The following is a 16,504-nucleotide window of genomic DNA, read 5'->3' as shown; positions in this document are numbered from 1 at the left end:
TTTCCAGATACTCCAGCTTCCTCCCACTGTCCAAGGACATCAAGAGGGGACTTGGCTAATTGGATACTCAAAACTGACCGTAGGTGTGGCTGTGAGTGTGAATGGTTGTCTGTCTATATGTTTTGGCCCTGCGATGAACTACTGACCTGTCCAGGGTGAACCCTCCCTCTTGCTGAAAGCTGGTGGGATAGGCTCCAGCCCCCCCCCCCCCCGCAACCCTTAAAAGGATAAGCGGAAGAAAATGGACGGATGGATCATTGTTGTAGGAAACATACATATAGATGCTTAATGTGTACATGCGTACATGCTTATTTGTCGCATACTGATCATCCTGCATGGTCTGACAGACCATGGCTGGCTTGATGTGGGTGATCAAGAACATGCATGATGATAGCTTTTAAAATGCCCTCTATCTCATCTTAATTCACTCATGCACTCATGCCAAACTGACATCCTACACTAAAGAGTCACACTACAGCCTGATCAAATTATACAGACACACACACACACACACACACACACACACACACACACACACACACACACACACACACACACACACACACACACACACATATACATTGGCATGGCTCAGAGGTAGCATGGCTGTGTAGCAACCGAAGGGTTGCTACACAGCCATCAATCCTCACTTCCCCAGGTGTCCAAGCATCCTTGACCAAGATACTAAGCCCCTAATTGCTCCTGATGGCCCTGCAATGGACAGGCTCCAGGCCCTCCACGACACTTAACCGATGAGCAGTATAGAAAATGGATGGATGGATGGAATATATAAATGATTAGGAATCTTATATATTCAAAGAACAACTGTACCTCAAAAAAAATGATTGACTTTTTTTTTTGTTAAGCCTTTTTTTTTATTAAGCCTCCTCTTAACATTTACTGTATGTATTTATTTATTTATTTTTCCTTGTGTCCCACTTTGGGCAGACCTAGGTCTAGGTGTAAGCAGGACACTAGGGTGAATTCCGCAGAGAACACATAAGTCTAACAGGTACCAGCTCCAAGATTCTAATTTCGAAACACCACCCGTCACCAAATTTTGGCATTCCAAGGCAGTCAGATCCAGTTCTATCTCCAGCTAAGGACATGGACAAGAATTAAGAGCCCTGATCAGTGGGCTCATGCTCACTTACTATCACTAATATTAGACTACTTAAAATGGGTGCATAGCATCTATTGGTATCACTGATTACCACTTACAGACAAACAACTACAAATGCTTTGAGGGCAATGGAACCTGATTTGGTTTACTCGTGTTTGATGCTTAGCAGATATTACTGTACAAAAACAGCCTTGAGGTTGTCTTAACTGCTATCTTTGGATCAGGCGCCAAACTGCCCTTTATGATAAGGCTGAGAATGCTCATGACCCAAATGGTCCTCCATTAATATTTGATGACACAGAGATCAGAGTCTGAATTAAATCATGGATGAGTGGCAAAAACACAAAAAATTAAAAGTCTATCTACGTATAAAAATAGAGTTTATTGTGTAAGATTAAACACAACATTTGAGTTCTGGTTAGGTTTAGACAAGTAAACGCTTGATCATGGAATGTTTGTGTCCTGGATCAATATTATAAATTACTAAAGTTAATTTTTACTAAAGTTTAATGAGGATGAAAAGAAACTCCTGGCTAGTAAACATGGCTGCAACAGGGGATCGAGGATCCACCATTTGTCTAATCTATCACCTAAACTGGGCGGTACAGTGGTGCAGTGGTTAGCACTGTCACCTCACAGCAAGAAGGTTCTGGCCTTGTGCATTGGATCTCTCTGTGTGAGTCTCCATGTTCTCCCTGTTCCTGTGTGGGTTCTCTCTGGTACTCCTGCTTCCTCCCACAGTCCAAAGACATCAAGAGGGGACGAGGCTGATTGATACTCTAAATTGACCGTAGGTGTGACTGTGAGTGGGAATGGTTGTCTGTCTCTATATGTTAGCCCTGCCATGGACTGGCGACCTGGCCTCTCGCCTGAAGGCTGCTGGGATATGCTAAAACCCCCCTGCGACTTTCAACAGGATAAGCAGTAGAAAATGGATGGAGGCATAGGGAGAACATGCAAACTCCACACAGAAAGACCTCGTGCCTGGTTCAAACCTGGAACCTTTTTGGTGTGAGGCGACAGTGCAAATCCCTGCACCACCGTGTCGCCCCGAACTACTGTACACCATAAAAGTTTTGCTGACTTAAAACCCTTTTTGACTTCATGGTATTGAAATTCCCTGGAAAAATAGATTTATGTCAAGTGAATTGTTGAACCAATCTATCTTTAATGTTGCCAGAGTAACATAAATCTCTGTAATAGTTTTAAGTTATCTATTGATTCTAAAAGAAAAAGCAGGTTTCATGAAAAAGTTTTTTTTTTACGTGAGTGATTTTATTTTTCACTGTAATAAACTGATAAATTATCTGACCTTACAGATCACATGAAGATAATAAGAATGACTAGGTTTATATGTGGAATAATCTGTTGTGATCTGCGGCTACAGATGAAAAGTATTGTTTGTATCAGTGGAAAATGCACTGCAGGTCAACACACATGACTATAAATATAGCCACAATATTTGTTACATATCTCACAGTCAGACATTCCCTGGACTGGGCCTGTATGACTGACTGTAGTATGGCTACTGTGAGTTATGTAACCTTGACCTATTTGGACCTTTTGGAGAGTGTATGTAGAAATAAATATATGATTTTAGCTTGTATACTGTGTCAAGCAGAATGTAAAAGCATATTTGGTAGACCACATCAATATCAGTTTATGAACAAACCATTGAATTCTTACATGGGCATAACCCAGCCAAAATCGATTATTATTGTATAATAATTACAGGATTGTGAATGTACTGATGTAACATTCAGAAAATGCAGTACATCTGATGCAACACTTTGTCCTATTCATCCAATTGCACAGTTTTTACTTCTTAGTCATTGTAGTGAGTCATCCTTATTCATGAAACCAATACAAAAGTCACACAGTTGCTCATGTCGAGACAAAAGCATGATAAAACATGTTAATGCCATGCATATGGAGCCTATCTCAAAAAGACTTACGAATTCCAACCATATATAATGTGGGAACGCACCCTTCCTTTTCTTTGGAGTGGCGTGTCATTGCACAAACTGTGTTCAAGAAGCCCTTTGACAGACAGCCAATCAGCATCTGCAAAACTTACACGACGCGTGACGTCAGGTGTACCCGATGTGTGCAAATCAGCGGCGGCCAGCGTGCCGGATGTAGCCAATCAACGCGTTCCAACGAACAGCTGCTCAGCAAATCACGGGGCTCCACGACGGGGAAGAAGTGACGGTTTATATAGCGAGAGAGCCGAATTCATTCAGCATCACTTCTCAGAGGAAATATTACAGAACACGTAGAAAGGGTCTTTACAACGAGCTGCTAGCACCATTTGAGCTACCATCGAGGCCGTCCATTACTAGACAGTACTACGGTTAAGGTATGTGCGAACATGTTTCCATTATGATATTTCCGCGACGTTGAACCGCAATTTGAAGACAATTGAATTGTTAAAGAAGTCAGCTAAGCTAACCTTTGAACATAGAGACACAAGTAAGCGTTACTTCACTAACAGTGGGGTTAAATAAGCGGGGCAGACACTTGTACTGTAATTTATAATGCGAAAGAACATGTTACCGTAAGTGATTATGGCATAAAGCCAGAGCCTTTCCTGGTACGTCTGCCGGGCACGCCAACGTGGTTAGCTTGCTTCCGACCGGGGGGGGGGGGGGGAGCATCTGTGCAGTCAATAATTAAAAGAAACAATGGCCATCTACTCATTCAAAAGAAATCATCTAAAATCTTTTTGAACGTTTGACATGTGTCACAGGTTTTATGGTAGAGGACGAGGCCACGCTTCCCGTCTACCCATGGGTTCTGGGGCACTGTAAATGGCTGTTAACTTGACGTCCAGCTCTTAAGTCGTCTTCTGCTCTTGAATTAAACGCACCGGGATTTTTTTGGTTTTTATTATTCTTAAAAGAGCATTGTTTTATTATAAGGATATCAGCTTGTTGAGATTTTGTTGGTGGTAGTGGTTACAGCACAACTAGATTTTATGGTCATTTGATTGATAAAGTGCTTAATGTTTTTTTGGTTTTGTTTTAGACGTTCAAACAAATACTTTGAATATTTGAAGTTAGAGAAGGAATGAAAAGGAAGGAATGAAAAGTGAGAGCTTGCTTGACGTCACTCAACATATGGCCTTTCAAAGACCACTGAATTGCAATAAGGTAGTTGGTGTGTCTTCCCTGGACTGTAGGCCTCTGTGTCATCAAGGGCTGTTGAAAGTCTATATTAAAGTGCTATTTGTCCATTCTGAGTGTCCCGACCTACCATTTCTTAATGCCACTTAAACTTGTTTTCACTCCACAGGTTTTTCTCTGAGACGAGTGAAAAAACAAGGAAGGATGAAGCTGTTGTGGGTTGTAATGCTGGTCGCCGGCACTGTGTTTGCCGATGACGAGGATAAGAGGGAGAATGTGGGGACTGTGATTGGTATCGACCTGGGGACCACGTACTCATGGTAAGAGGAAACGTGATAAATGGTTTAACTCTATTGTAGAAAACAGTGTAATGGTTCTGCTATAATATAATGTGGATGCATTTTAATTAATATCTGCAATGTCTTCTAATAGTGTTGGAGTGTTCAAGAATGGGCGTGTGGATATCATCGCCAATGACCAAGGTAATCGCATCACTCCATCATATGTGGCCTTCACCAGTGAAGGTGAGCGTCTGATTGGTGACGCTGCCAAGAACCAGCTGACCTCCAACCCTGAGAATACAGTGTTTGATGCCAAGAGACTGATTGGTCGCACTTGGGGTGACTCTTCAGTGCAACAGGACATCCGCTACCTGCCCTTCAAGGTGTGTTTCTACAGACCGCAGTCAAAATATATAGGTTCAAGTCATCATGAAATGTTTATTTAAGTGGTGTTAATATCAAATAATGTCCTCTAAAGGTCAATGAGAAGAAGGGTAAGCCCCACATCCAGGTTGACATTGGGGGTGGCACGATGAAGACATTTGCCCCTGAGGAGATCTCGGCCATGGTGCTGACTAAGATGAAGGAGACTGCTGAAGCTTATCTGGGCAAGAAGGTACAAAACAAGTCAAGGACTATATACATCAAATATATACTACTCTGGATTTAGTGCAATTGAATCCTGACATCTCCTTGTTTCCTCAGGTCACACATGCTGTGGTCACTGTTCCTGCCTACTTCAATGATGCTCAGCGCCAGGCCACCAAGGATGCTGGAACCATCGCTGGTCTGAATGTGATGAGAATCATTAATGAGCCGTAAGTGTTAAGCAATTAAATCCTCTATTATTTAACATGAAAATGTGTTCACCTTTTTTCTATTATGTTTCCTTCCTAATACACAATCTTCTTCCATTTTGTAGAACTGCTGCTGCCATTGCTTATGGCATGGACAAGAAGGATGGGGAGAAGAACATTCTTGTCTTTGACTTGGGTGGTGGCACCTTTGATGTCTCTCTCCTGACCATTGACAATGGTGTGTTTGAAGTTGTGGCCACCAATGGTGACACCCATCTGGGAGGTGAAGACTTCGACCAGCGCGTCATGGAGCACTTCATCAAACTGTACAAGAAGAAGACTGGCAAAGACGTGCGCAAAAACAACCATGCCGTGCAGAAGCTGCGTCGTGAGGTTGAGAAGGCAAAGAGGGCCCTGTCTGCCCAGCACCAGGCTCGCATCGAGATAGAGTCCTTCTTTGAGGGAGAAGACTTCTCTGAGACTCTGACGCGTGCCAAGTTTGAGGAGCTCAACATGGCAAGTTATCCTACACATCTATTAAGTTAAAATGCTGACGATCAAAACACGCCTATAGAATTTTAAGTGGCAATATTTTAATCCTATTGTTTGCTTTTTCCAGGATCTGTTCCGTTCCACCATGAAGCCTGTTCAGAAAGTCCTGGAAGACGCTGACCTGAAGAAGTCTGACATTGATGAGATTGTCCTGGTTGGAGGCTCCACCCGTATCCCTAAAATCCAGCAGCTGGTGAAGGAGTTTTTCAATGGCAAAGAGCCCTCAAGGGGCATCAACCCTGATGAAGCTGTGGCCTACGGAGCAGCTGTGCAGGCTGGAGTGCTTTCTGGAGAGGAGAACACTGGTAAGTTATCACCCTGATACACCGACATTCTTTGAGCTTGGGTTGTGGACATTTTATTAAATGTTTCTTAATTTGCTCCAGGTGATGTGGTTCTTCTGGATGTGTGCCCTCTGACCCTTGGAATTGAGACCGTTGGAGGTGTAATGACCAAGTTGATCCCCAGGAACACTGTGGTGCCCACCAAGAAATCCCAGATCTTTTCTACAGCCTCTGATAACCAGCCTACTGTCACGATTAAGGTCTACGAAGGTAAGAGTTTCGAAACCCAAGTGCCTGCATGCCAAACCAACATTCCTTCCTCCTTAAAGACAGGAAGACAGTTGGGCATGCACTTAATTGTTGGTTATACTCTTTAGGTGAGCGTCCTCTGACCAAAGACAACCATCTGCTGGGCACCTTTGACCTGACTGGCATCCCTCCCGCTCCTCGTGGTGTACCACAGATTGAGGTAACCTTCGAAATCGATGTCAATGGTATTCTGCGAGTCACTGCGGAGGATAAAGGCACAGGCAACAAGAACAAGATCACAATAACAAACGACCAGAATCGTCTGACACCTGAGGATATTGAACGCATGGTGAACGATGCTGAGCGTTTCGCCGATGAGGACAAGAAGCTGAAGGAGAGGATCGACGCCCGTAATGAGTTGGAGAGCTATGCCTACTCTCTGAAGAACCAGATTGGAGACAAGGAGAAACTTGGGGGCAAGCTGTCTGATGACGATAAAGAAGCCATTGAGAAGGCTGTGGAGGAGAAAATTGAGTGGATGGAGTCACACCAAGATGCAGAGTTGGAAGACTTCCAGGCTAAGAAGAAGGAGCTGGAGGAGGTGGTTCAACCCATCATCAGCAAGCTTTATGGCAGTGCAGGAGGCCCCCCACCCGAGGGCGGTGAAAGTGATCAAGATAGGGATGAGTTGTAGGCAGGTTGGAGGATAACTCCTGTTGCCTCTTGCCTCTTTAATGGCACCTAGATGTACATATTGGACTGATGGGACTTAAATAGTGAGAGGACTGGTCAGAAAGGGGTGGCGATAACAAGCAACCATACTGAATCTTCTGAAGGACTGAAATAAGTTTCAGTGTGTGAGAAAGAGGTGTTTCCTTCGCTGGAAGGCGGAGATTTTCGTCAGCCTGGATTTGAGGCTCGCTGCTGCTGTTCTCAGGCAGTCCTGTTGGAGCTCTGTAGTGGGGAGGGACTTGCAGGGGTGGGTTACCATGAGTTGGGGTGTCTGGGATCAAGGGCTCTTTATGTTCACAGGCAAGGCTAAAAGTTATTTATTGAATCTGGTCATTTACTTCTGGACAGGCATTGAAATAAATGTTTGATACAAAATAAGACTTGGTTTGTCATTTTTAGGGTACGCCATCAGGAAACCCAAATGTGTTTCCTACTGAAGACCAATATTTGACTCCGCCTCACAGCATTATGTCAGGATATTATTGGATCCAAATGAATTATCCTTCAGGACACTAGAACCTGAATCTTGTGTTTTAAATACAATATCTAAAGTCAGTGACTGTCGTGTTGTTGTAAGCAAATGCAGTTAATACTTTCCCCAGTGTACATTCATTCTGTGCTCTAGTCTCATGGCATTGTTTGAAGACAAAGTGATACCAGATTACCATTTCATTTTATGGAGCTTTGTTTAATTCCCATTCTCAGATCATGCTTGCAAGATAAAATTGATACTGTGTTAATTGAAAAATTCAATGTATTTACATGATCAGTTACCAGTAAATCCAGTGCATTTACTCCATATTTTATTACTACCATGAACATTACAATATTCAGTATGTACATCATGACACCACAGTTACAACACAGTCATTGTGAATTACACCCTGAGTGTCCATCCCTCCAAATACGAAAGCAAGGTTTATTGTTTCTGCTGGGCTGTTGGCGCGCTCCTCATCTCCGATCCCTTCACCAGCCACCCTCCATGGCAGCAAACACATGGAGTGGTCCAGGCGGTTGGGGGGCATATCTCCTTCAAACTTGATGAGGATCCATCTATTTTTTTCTGCCAGCACATCAAAAGTATACTCATTTTTGAATTTGAACAGACTTCAACACAATATGTAGAAAATATTGTGGGTCAGGACTCTACCTGTATTGAATTGGTACATGAAGTTGCTGGCTCCATCTGCTGTGATTCCACCAAAGATGTAGATGTTCTTGCCCACTACCACAGCTGAGTGAGCTGCCACTCCGGGTGGGATGTCTCCTTTGACCTGCACTTTCTCCCACTTCAGGTTCCCTTCAACACAAAGAGACAGAGAGACACACACAGCTAAACTTACCAAATCCCAAAACTGAATCCTGCCTATTGCAAAGCATTTACTAAACAGTTATCCTCTAGAGTTCAGCCTTACCTGTATCAAGACAGTACATATCGTTGTGGAATTTGTCTCCTGCCATTCCTCCGTGAATGTAGATCTTTGAGCACACTGCAGCAATAACGTGGCCATGTCTGGCTGGCGGGCATCTGCCATTTGTTTCAGGTTGACACCAGGTGGAGGACACTAAGAATAAATTTACACCAAAACACAATGAAAAATTAGGTGTTAATATCATGTAATAAACAGTTAATGAACATAAAGGGAAAAAAAAAGTTAACCAACTCAGTATGACATTCCTACAATAGGACCAGGATTGTGTTGTCGTGTTCTGGTTATTCGTGGCATATTCTAGTGAATTTGTGACCACAGTTTTCTTGTTTGGGGATTTTGTGTGTGTTGCTGTTAATCCAACACAAACCTGTGTCAAACACATGAAGAGTTTGGTCTGAGACAGGTGAAGCTCCTGTTTCCCCCCCAGAAAAGATATAAAGTTTGTCCCCGAGGCAGGCTGAGCTGGTGTGATATGTCCTGGGACTGGGAGGCTTCCCATTCACCAGTACACTCTTCCAGTGGGACCCACTATCTGGACACAAGTGCAGAATGGATCATACAGAAAGTAGTTGTCGTCTAGCATGGTCGTAACAGAGCAAGAGTGTTACAAGGTGACTTACCTGTTAGCTGTATTTTCTGGATACAGTTGCGATTTCCAGTCTGCTGAGCCCCCCCAAACACCCACAAACTGCATGGGAAGCTTTCTGGTACAAAACTGCAGTGTTCATACCGTGCCTCCAACCCCCCCCAGTCAGGGACATCACATTCATGATTATCTGGAATAATCAGAGAGGACAAAAATATCAACATGAGAAAGAAACATCTATGACATGAGAGACAGGGGAGTTTAAAGGGCAAAGTAATGCCCTTAACTGAAAAAGCTATGTAAATCGATGATGGTTTGGATTTTAAACCATGATGCATTAAATACCTTTCAGCGACAAAAACATTTAAATTAAATTATATTTAAATTTGCCAAAACTAGCTAGGGTAACAGAATAATTGATATTTTCTTTATGCCCAAGAATACAAGATAAATAATAAATAATTTCCTTCAGGCATGGTTGGTGAGTGCCTTAGAAATTAAATAATTACCTAGATTTATGATATGGGAATGGGAGAAGCTGCCACTGGGATTGGCCCCCCCAGCAATAAGGATCCTTCCTTTTCCTCCATCTGGAGACTGAATGAAGGTGCAGGTGTGACCCACGCTAACGCCTGGTGCTTCACCTCGGAGTGCCAAGGAATACCTGTTGACAACAAAACAATCCAAGGAAAAAATACAACCCAAACGGTTAGTTGCTAGAAATCTTAATTAGTTTACCATATTCCCTTTTTTGGATTATCTTGAACGTCCAGTATAGGGAGAAACTCCATGGGGGGGGTCAAAAACGACAGTTGATGACAGTGTGGTTGGGGTCAAAAAGCCCCAGGAAGCCCAAATTCAGCTACAATGAAAAACTTTAAATATAATGTCGATTCAGGCGGGTTATTCTTAACGCTTGGGGCAGGGGCTCTTACACGTGAAGTCAGACAGTATCTGTGGATAGCAACAAGGTGAGTGAGATGGAAAACAGGCTCGTATATACCACCAATGTGCGACGAGCTAAATAGCGTTAGCTTTCAGAAATGCTCTTTTCCTGGTGAGATAACCCCTCTAGCTATTTACGCATTTGCAAAGGCGTATCGGCTAACCTTTAGCTTTTCAACTTGAACAGTGGATATTGTTGCGAATTATTGAAAACAAAGTTGATTTTTTTCTTTATATTTCAGTTTTGAGTCTTATTCTTGTTGCTTTGCACAAAACTGGGCCATGTCTGTCACTGTGTGTCAGTTTTGTGACTGAGTTTATTACCTAAACGTTACAACCAATAAGATGTTACAGCCATAAGCTATTTCGCGTTTCTTTAAATGCGTGGAGAATAACATCTCCCATTTATAACATTTCTGGAGGATGTTCCGTCCATGGACAGCTATTCCGTTCATAATGCTTCCGGGGTAGAGAGGAGGGCAACATCGAGGAAGCCGTCGCCAAAATGCTGTTATTTTTCTTTATCTTGTTTCAGTATTTAGCGGATAAGAATATATAACATTAATAATAGGAAACATAAGATACGTTTCTCCGAGTAGCTATGGGAAGTTCTTTGAATTGCAATGACAGTGAAGCTTGCGTTTCGTAACATGTCCACTAGGCTGTGCCATTGCTTTTTAGTTGAAACATCAAACCAACTATTGATTGTCTCGGTGCAGCCTTTGCAATTGTAACATTTTGAAATTAGAATGATAAATATTAATTTTAAATATTTTGTTTGCGTAACATTAAAGACATAATATTAAAAGAAATGCCTTTATGAAAATCTAACATGACTTGATCTTGTGTTGAACAGCAAACATGCTGATCCTCACACATAAATGATTGGAGGAAATAGACTGTGTTCAGTCATATTGAATATCAAAACTTATCCTTTGAAATAACAAATATGTCTTTAGATCTGAAAGTTACATTTTGTACTGGGATAGAATGCTACAAATATGATGCACCCAAAACGAATGGAACGATAAGGCCCCTGACCTTGAGTTTTGTGATGAAAAAAATGGTTGGAGTTATTCTTTTTAGTTGCTCTCGTCTACCTGACTGTGTTTCTGTAGAAGTTTTCAGACTGAGAATTTTTTTTTTTTTGTTGCCATTTGGTACTGAATATTTTTCAAGGACATGCAGGGATTCCACAGATGCTCCCTGTCCTCAAGCAAAGTGTGCTGTACAAAATCATTGGAAAGTTTTTTTGTTTTTTTTTTAATCTCCCATTGAACACTTGAAATACATCAAAAAATAAACCCGAAAGCACAGTGAAACTCTTGGAGATTTTCAACATTTCAGATGCTAAACCTCATAAAAGGGATATGTCCTGAAATGGCTGTAACTTTGTCTGTCAGAATATTCTTTTCCTAATCAAAGTTGGTTTTGTTTTGTGCCTGACATCCTGATGTAATCTGTTTATATTTCGTAGCATTAAATGATGTCCTACTCTGGACATCTCTGTGTTAAGGTCTTGACTCTTCTTTCTTCTTCCTCCTATGTGATCTCATCCACACCCTGTCAAAACTGCACAGCCATCTGCAATTTTCCAGTGCAAATCGAAAACCCACCTCTTCCGTGAACCTGTCCTCTCTTCTATTTACCTCCTTCATCTTAATTAAGTCTCCATTTTCTCTGCCTTTGCCTTCTAGGTGGACCTGATATTGCCCCCTCCTCCCACTCCTCCACCTCGCACAAACTGTAAGTCTCTAATTTGTAGCCCCTGAGCCCTACACATGTAATTATTTGTTATTTTTGTCATCAGGGCACCCTGAAACTTGTTCCTAGTGATATTGGTCATCCAGAGGTGAAAACTAACCTACTAAGAAATATAAAATAGAATACCTGGGTTATTTTGGAATTTCAAGCTTATAACTCTATGATAAGTGAACACAGATTACAATTTAGGCATTATTTGTTATAAAAATGTCTTGAAAGTGAAGTGAAAAGTAGATTTACACAATAAGTACAAGAACAATGGGTTTAGAGAAAAAAACAGAGTCCTGCAGAGATGAAGTATTTTTGCAGGCCAACCTGGAATTTAGCATCAGCATGGGTTCCTCCACCAAAAGCCAGTGGAGTTTTTACATAGGATTTTGAATTATTGCTGAAAATAAACCCTGTGGCAAACAAAAATTTACGAGTTTCTGGTTTCATCCACCATGATAGTCACAAATGAACACCACATTTAATGTCCTCAACATCCTCTGTAGTCTAGTTTAGCCACTTGTTAGTAACCGCCGTTTTGAAAACACGTAAAAGCTTCAAAATTCACAACGCAGTATTTACTGACGTATTTCATGCCGTAGACCAAAACATGAAATTATCTTAAAGTTGTGTGAACCGCAGACCTCATTTCAAGCATTTTAACCAAAAACCCATTCAAAAAACCCCACTGACTTTGAGATGAGGGAACCAGAAGTTCAACAATGCAAACTTATTTCCGGATTTAAGGACTTGTTCCTGCTCTGCTCTATAATAATGCTTGTAGTGACAGCAGATGTGCACCACATTGCGGACCAGCTCAAGCCCTGATCCAAAACTATTACCTGGAGTGCTGATTACAAAAAATGAAAACTGCAGTGTGTGTAATTTCTACGTAAGGGACTGACATATGGAAATCCTGCTTCTGCCCCTGGAGCAGATCATGCTATGGCACAGAAGCATTATCTGGCCGGTTTCCCTTCAGGGAAGCAGAGTGTGACTTTCAGAGAACTCCTTTGTTTTCCCTTCACTGTAACTGATAAGGACCAAATGAATCGGGGGATTTTTCATGGAGGGACAGAATGAAAGGAAAAAGGAAAAGGACTTTAAAAAGTCGTCTTGAGGAAGGGACGGGGGGGGGGGGGGGGGGATTAGCGATAAGATTCCAAAATAGTGTCTCCCACTGCATGTCATCGTAAATAAGTGATTGTGGGAACAATAGTTGCTGATTTGAATTTGGACTGTATGTGTTTAGCATTGGGCGAGCCAGCAACATTTTGCAAGGCTTCAAAGCTTGATTTGGGTGTCTTCCTCGTGGGTGGGCAGTTCGCTAATCAGGATTAGCAACATGTTCGCTCGTATGGTTTGCATTTGAATGTGCCGAGTTCATTGCTGGGTTACTTGTACACTGCTACTGGGCAAGATGTCAAAATAATGTGCTGCTGCATTCTCTGTTGTGTCACATTTAACCCCGAGGTGTGTTAAATCACGCTGTGGAATAATCTGGATTATGGCCACACCACCACAACACTGGTTTATGTATTCTAGTCCACACTGATGATTTAATCTGGGTATTAAAAAACATGTTTTCAGTTTGTTTCTTTTATCCCTGTTGTTTGCTGTGGTGGAGGCTTTAGATCACTTTATTTTATTTTATTTGTTCTGTGTTAGGGAAAAAATGATATGGCACGTCTCCTGCCCTTTTTTTTTTTCTCGATAAGATTAAAACAACATGATGCAATAATTTTATCTTTAAAATAACTTCAAAGTGGCTTGAGGTTCACATTTAAAAGGGAAAATGGAGCTCTTATCTTTTGAGCTGGTTGGAGAAGTGCTGTGTAGGTACTGGTAACATACCAGGCTCTAACCAGACCTTAACCATAGTGTCTATAATTGTTTTTGCTGATTAATGGTTTCAGTATTTGTAATTCTTTTTATTATATCAAAATATTGTCTTTCGGCCAAGTGGCATTATTTTCCCCATGTAATCTACCAGAAGAGAATAAAACACCTCCAACAAATGTACAATTTAGCTTTTCATTTACTTTCCCAACCTGATATGTACTCTCTACTTTATGCACTTTTTTGCCAAATTCATTTTTCCCATTTTGTTCATATAATAGATAAGTTGATCTAAGCCGTATCCTGGAATTATAACATTTACTGCAACTGAAGTATCAGTTATCAATCATCTAGATTAACTTTGTGGTATCAGTATTGGCCCTGACAAAACAATATTGTTCAATCCCTAGTTCACACACACACACACACACACACACACACACACACACACACACACACACACACACACACACACACACACACACAAGCATCAGATGTCCTTTCTTCCTCTCTATATAGCTGCTGACACCCTCTGCTCCCTTTACTCTCTCTAAGATGACCTGTCTGAGGGTTTACCTGCGGAGACCCCCTGCCAGCTCCACCGAGACACCGTCCTTCCTCCTCAGTACCCATGGTGAGGATGACTCCTTGTTTTCTCTCTGCTGATGAATATAGATTAGTATGTAATAATGTCTGGGTAAAAGTGTAAGCTTGTCTGAGCCTATCATGATGCAATAAAGGAGTGTTATGTAAAGGATTGCATCTTGCAGCATGTCGAACATGAAATGATATTACTCGCTGCAACAAGTGGGCTCAGATGAAGCAACAAGGCCTTTAGTAGTGCTAATGAGGCCGCCCGCCCCTCCTCATCTGGTGACACCCTGAATCATTTATGGAGGGTATAATCCAGTCTGGAGGAGGGTGCACCTGCACTGTTTACTGTAAGACCAAAGCCTCATCTATTATTCAGTGTTTACCTGTTCACACGAATGAATATGGATAAGGTATTACTGGGGTGTGGTTACACTTTTGGGGGTGGCTTTAGCATTTTGCTCCTTCAATGTATGTGTGCTGGGGGTGTGGGGGGGGGGGGGAGTTCTACCTGGGGCCTGTTCAGTTTTCAGAGGATTAACAAAGCTTTGTCGGGAAATATTAGAGAAAATCTGTTTTCTGTTGCTTCAATATGCCAGAGAACCACAGAGATAATACGTTCTACTATATTATGTATATTTCTAAAGGGAAATGCACCCTTTGAAGCTCAGAGACAGAACTCTTGCATCTGCATGAGTTTTGTCCTCAAACTTTTATGAACCAGCTTTTCCTTCACCTCAAAAAGTGATTTTTCACCTTTTACCTTTCTACCAAACAATTTTATATCCTCTTTTTTATAATGACATTGTTTTCCAGATTATTTTACCTTTGTGGAAATAAATAAAAAAAAAACAACAGTTATTGCCAGAATGTCTTTTTTTTTTTTTTTTTCTTTCGCACAAGCTGCTTTAAAAGTCTCTAAAAGTTGATGACTCGTGGTAAGTTCATCTCGGGTTCAACTCAGGAAATTCAGGTTTTCCTTCAACAATTTGATCCTCAGTTCTTTCTACCATTTGAAATGTATTGACTGCAGTTTTTCTTTTTTGTCATATCTGACACAAGATTGTGATTGTGTATATAATTTTAGATTTTCCTGTCATACATGGCTGTTCAAGAGATGGCAAAACAATTCCAAATGAGCTAAAGTCTTCAAAACAATTTATGGACATGTACATGCAGACACCCATCCATCCATCCATCCATCCATCCATCCATCCATCCATTTTCTTCTGCTTATCCTGTTAAGGGTCACGGGGGGGGGGGGGTGGAGCCTATCCCAGCAGCTTTCAGGCGAGAGGCAGGGTTCACCCTGGACAGGTCACCAGTCCACCGCAGGTCCAACACATAGAGACAGACAACCATTCACACTCACAGTCACACCTACGGTCAATTTAGAGTATCAATCAGCCTCGTCCCCTCTTGATGTCTTTGGACTGTGGGAGGAAGCTGGAGTACCAGAGAGAACCCACACAGGAACAGGGAGAACATGCAGACTCACACAGAAAGATCCTGTGCCTGAGCTGGGACTCAAACCTGGAACCTTCGTGCTGTGAGGTGACAGTGCTGACCACTGAACCACCGTGCAGCCCACATTCAGATACTAGGGATAATAAAAAAGTCAATCATTTTTATACTTAAGTGTGTCATTTTCTGTCAAGATTTTCTTCAAGGAAATTAAAAGTAACTTGACAAATTTTGATGTTTAACTACTGCAGAGGTTGGACTTTAAGTTTCTGTCTTGTTTGGCTTTTTATCTTTTGTGCTACCTTTTTGTTTCACAGTCCCACTGGCACTGTTGAGTTGATTACTCCATCCCCAGCTGGGATTGGAAGTGGCGTCTGAGGCGGCCAGAGATAAGCAAAGATGAGCGGTGGGAGTGGCTAGAGGAGTGGGATATGGGACTTAAGGAGATAAAGAGATAAAAATGGAAAGAATGAAGAAAGTTTGTCTGAAAGATAGGAAGAGGAATGTTATGTTTTGCTCTTCTTAAGCTCTGAAATCAGAGATACATTTCTTAAATGTAAAGACTTAAGATGCCCTTTAATGGCAAGCAAATAGTTGGTGGCTTTTTTAGTTAACGTCATGCTCTAAAAAAAAAAAATCACTGATTAAAATCATAAAGGACAGCTGCAGCAATCAATTCGCTGATCAAAATCACTAAATATTTTGATAAACAATCATTGTCTTTTTTTTCAAGCATATGTTTCAACCTTTC

General features: G+C 41.6%; 3 protein-coding genes across 4 annotated transcripts in view; 2 read left to right on the top strand and 1 right to left on the bottom strand.

The window, feature by feature from the left end:
• Positions 1-3,327: 3,327 nt before the first annotated feature.
• On the top strand, positions 3,328-7,423 carry hspa5 (heat shock protein family A (Hsp70) member 5). Its single transcript, XM_086187494.1, has 9 exons — positions 3,328-3,482; positions 4,418-4,568; positions 4,681-4,912; positions 5,008-5,145; positions 5,235-5,347; positions 5,452-5,842; positions 5,946-6,183; positions 6,265-6,432; positions 6,540-7,423. Exons 2-9 carry the CDS (start codon positions 4,453-4,455, stop codon positions 7,103-7,105), a joined length of 1,962 nt encoding a protein of 653 aa, XP_086043620.1. The 5' UTR covers positions 3,328-3,482; positions 4,418-4,452; the 3' UTR covers positions 7,106-7,423.
• A 393-nt stretch (positions 7,424-7,816) lies between these two features.
• Positions 7,817-10,220, bottom strand: rabepk (Rab9 effector protein with kelch motifs). Its single transcript, XM_086187495.1, has 7 exons — positions 9,901-10,220; positions 9,672-9,826; positions 9,197-9,352; positions 8,944-9,108; positions 8,559-8,708; positions 8,294-8,443; positions 7,817-8,206 (listed from the first exon to the last, which is right to left on the bottom strand). Exons 1-7 carry the CDS (start codon positions 9,951-9,953, stop codon positions 7,986-7,988), a joined length of 1,050 nt encoding a protein of 349 aa, XP_086043621.1. The 5' UTR covers positions 9,954-10,220; the 3' UTR covers positions 7,817-7,985.
• The window catches only part of rgs3a (regulator of G protein signaling 3a), a 150,287-nt gene continuing 143,567 nt past the window's right edge, over positions 9,785-16,504 (top strand). Inside the window, exons 1-3 of one of the 2 annotated variants that reach the window (XM_086187490.1) lie at positions 9,785-9,870; positions 11,805-11,853; positions 14,254-14,332. In XM_086187490.1, the coding sequence (XP_086043616.1) occupies positions 14,254-14,332 (79 nt within the window). In that variant the 5' untranslated portion in view covers positions 9,785-9,870; positions 11,805-11,853. Of the gene's footprint in view, positions 9,871-10,060; positions 10,134-11,804; positions 11,854-14,253; positions 14,333-16,504 lie in introns of those variants that run through there. The other variant, XM_086187491.1, reaches the window with a different exon arrangement.

Source organism: Aulostomus chinensis, chromosome 19 (assembly GCF_037954235.1).
Source record: "Aulostomus chinensis isolate RoL2024-O1b breed Wild chromosome 19, RoL_Achi_v1.0, whole genome shotgun sequence".
NCBI classification, from domain to species: Eukaryota; Metazoa; Chordata; class Actinopteri; order Syngnathiformes; family Aulostomidae; genus Aulostomus; species Aulostomus chinensis.
This window is presented reverse-complemented; position numbering and strand designations above follow the sequence as displayed.

Excerpts from the sequence above, each read along its gene's own strand:
- rabepk (XM_086187495.1), bottom strand. The coding sequence starts at position 9,953 with ATGGAGTTTCTCCCTATACTGGACGTTCAAGATAATCCAAAAAAGGGA. Across the intron at positions 9,109-9,196 it reads CCAGAAAATACAGCTAACAG|ATAGTGGGTCCCACTGGAAG; the intron begins GTAAGTCACCTT and ends ACTTGTGTCCAG. Across the intron at positions 8,207-8,293 it reads CATGTACCAATTCAATACAG|AAAAAAATAGATGGATCCTC; the intron begins GTAGAGTCCTGA and ends ATGTGCTGGCAG.
- hspa5 (XM_086187494.1), top strand. The coding sequence starts at position 4,453 with ATGAAGCTGTTGTGGGTTGTAATGCTGGTCGCCGGCACTGTGTTTGCC. Across the intron at positions 5,348-5,451 it reads ATGAGAATCATTAATGAGCC|AACTGCTGCTGCCATTGCTT; the intron begins GTAAGTGTTAAG and ends TCCATTTTGTAG. Across the intron at positions 6,433-6,539 it reads CACGATTAAGGTCTACGAAG|GTGAGCGTCCTCTGACCAAA; the intron begins GTAAGAGTTTCG and ends TATACTCTTTAG.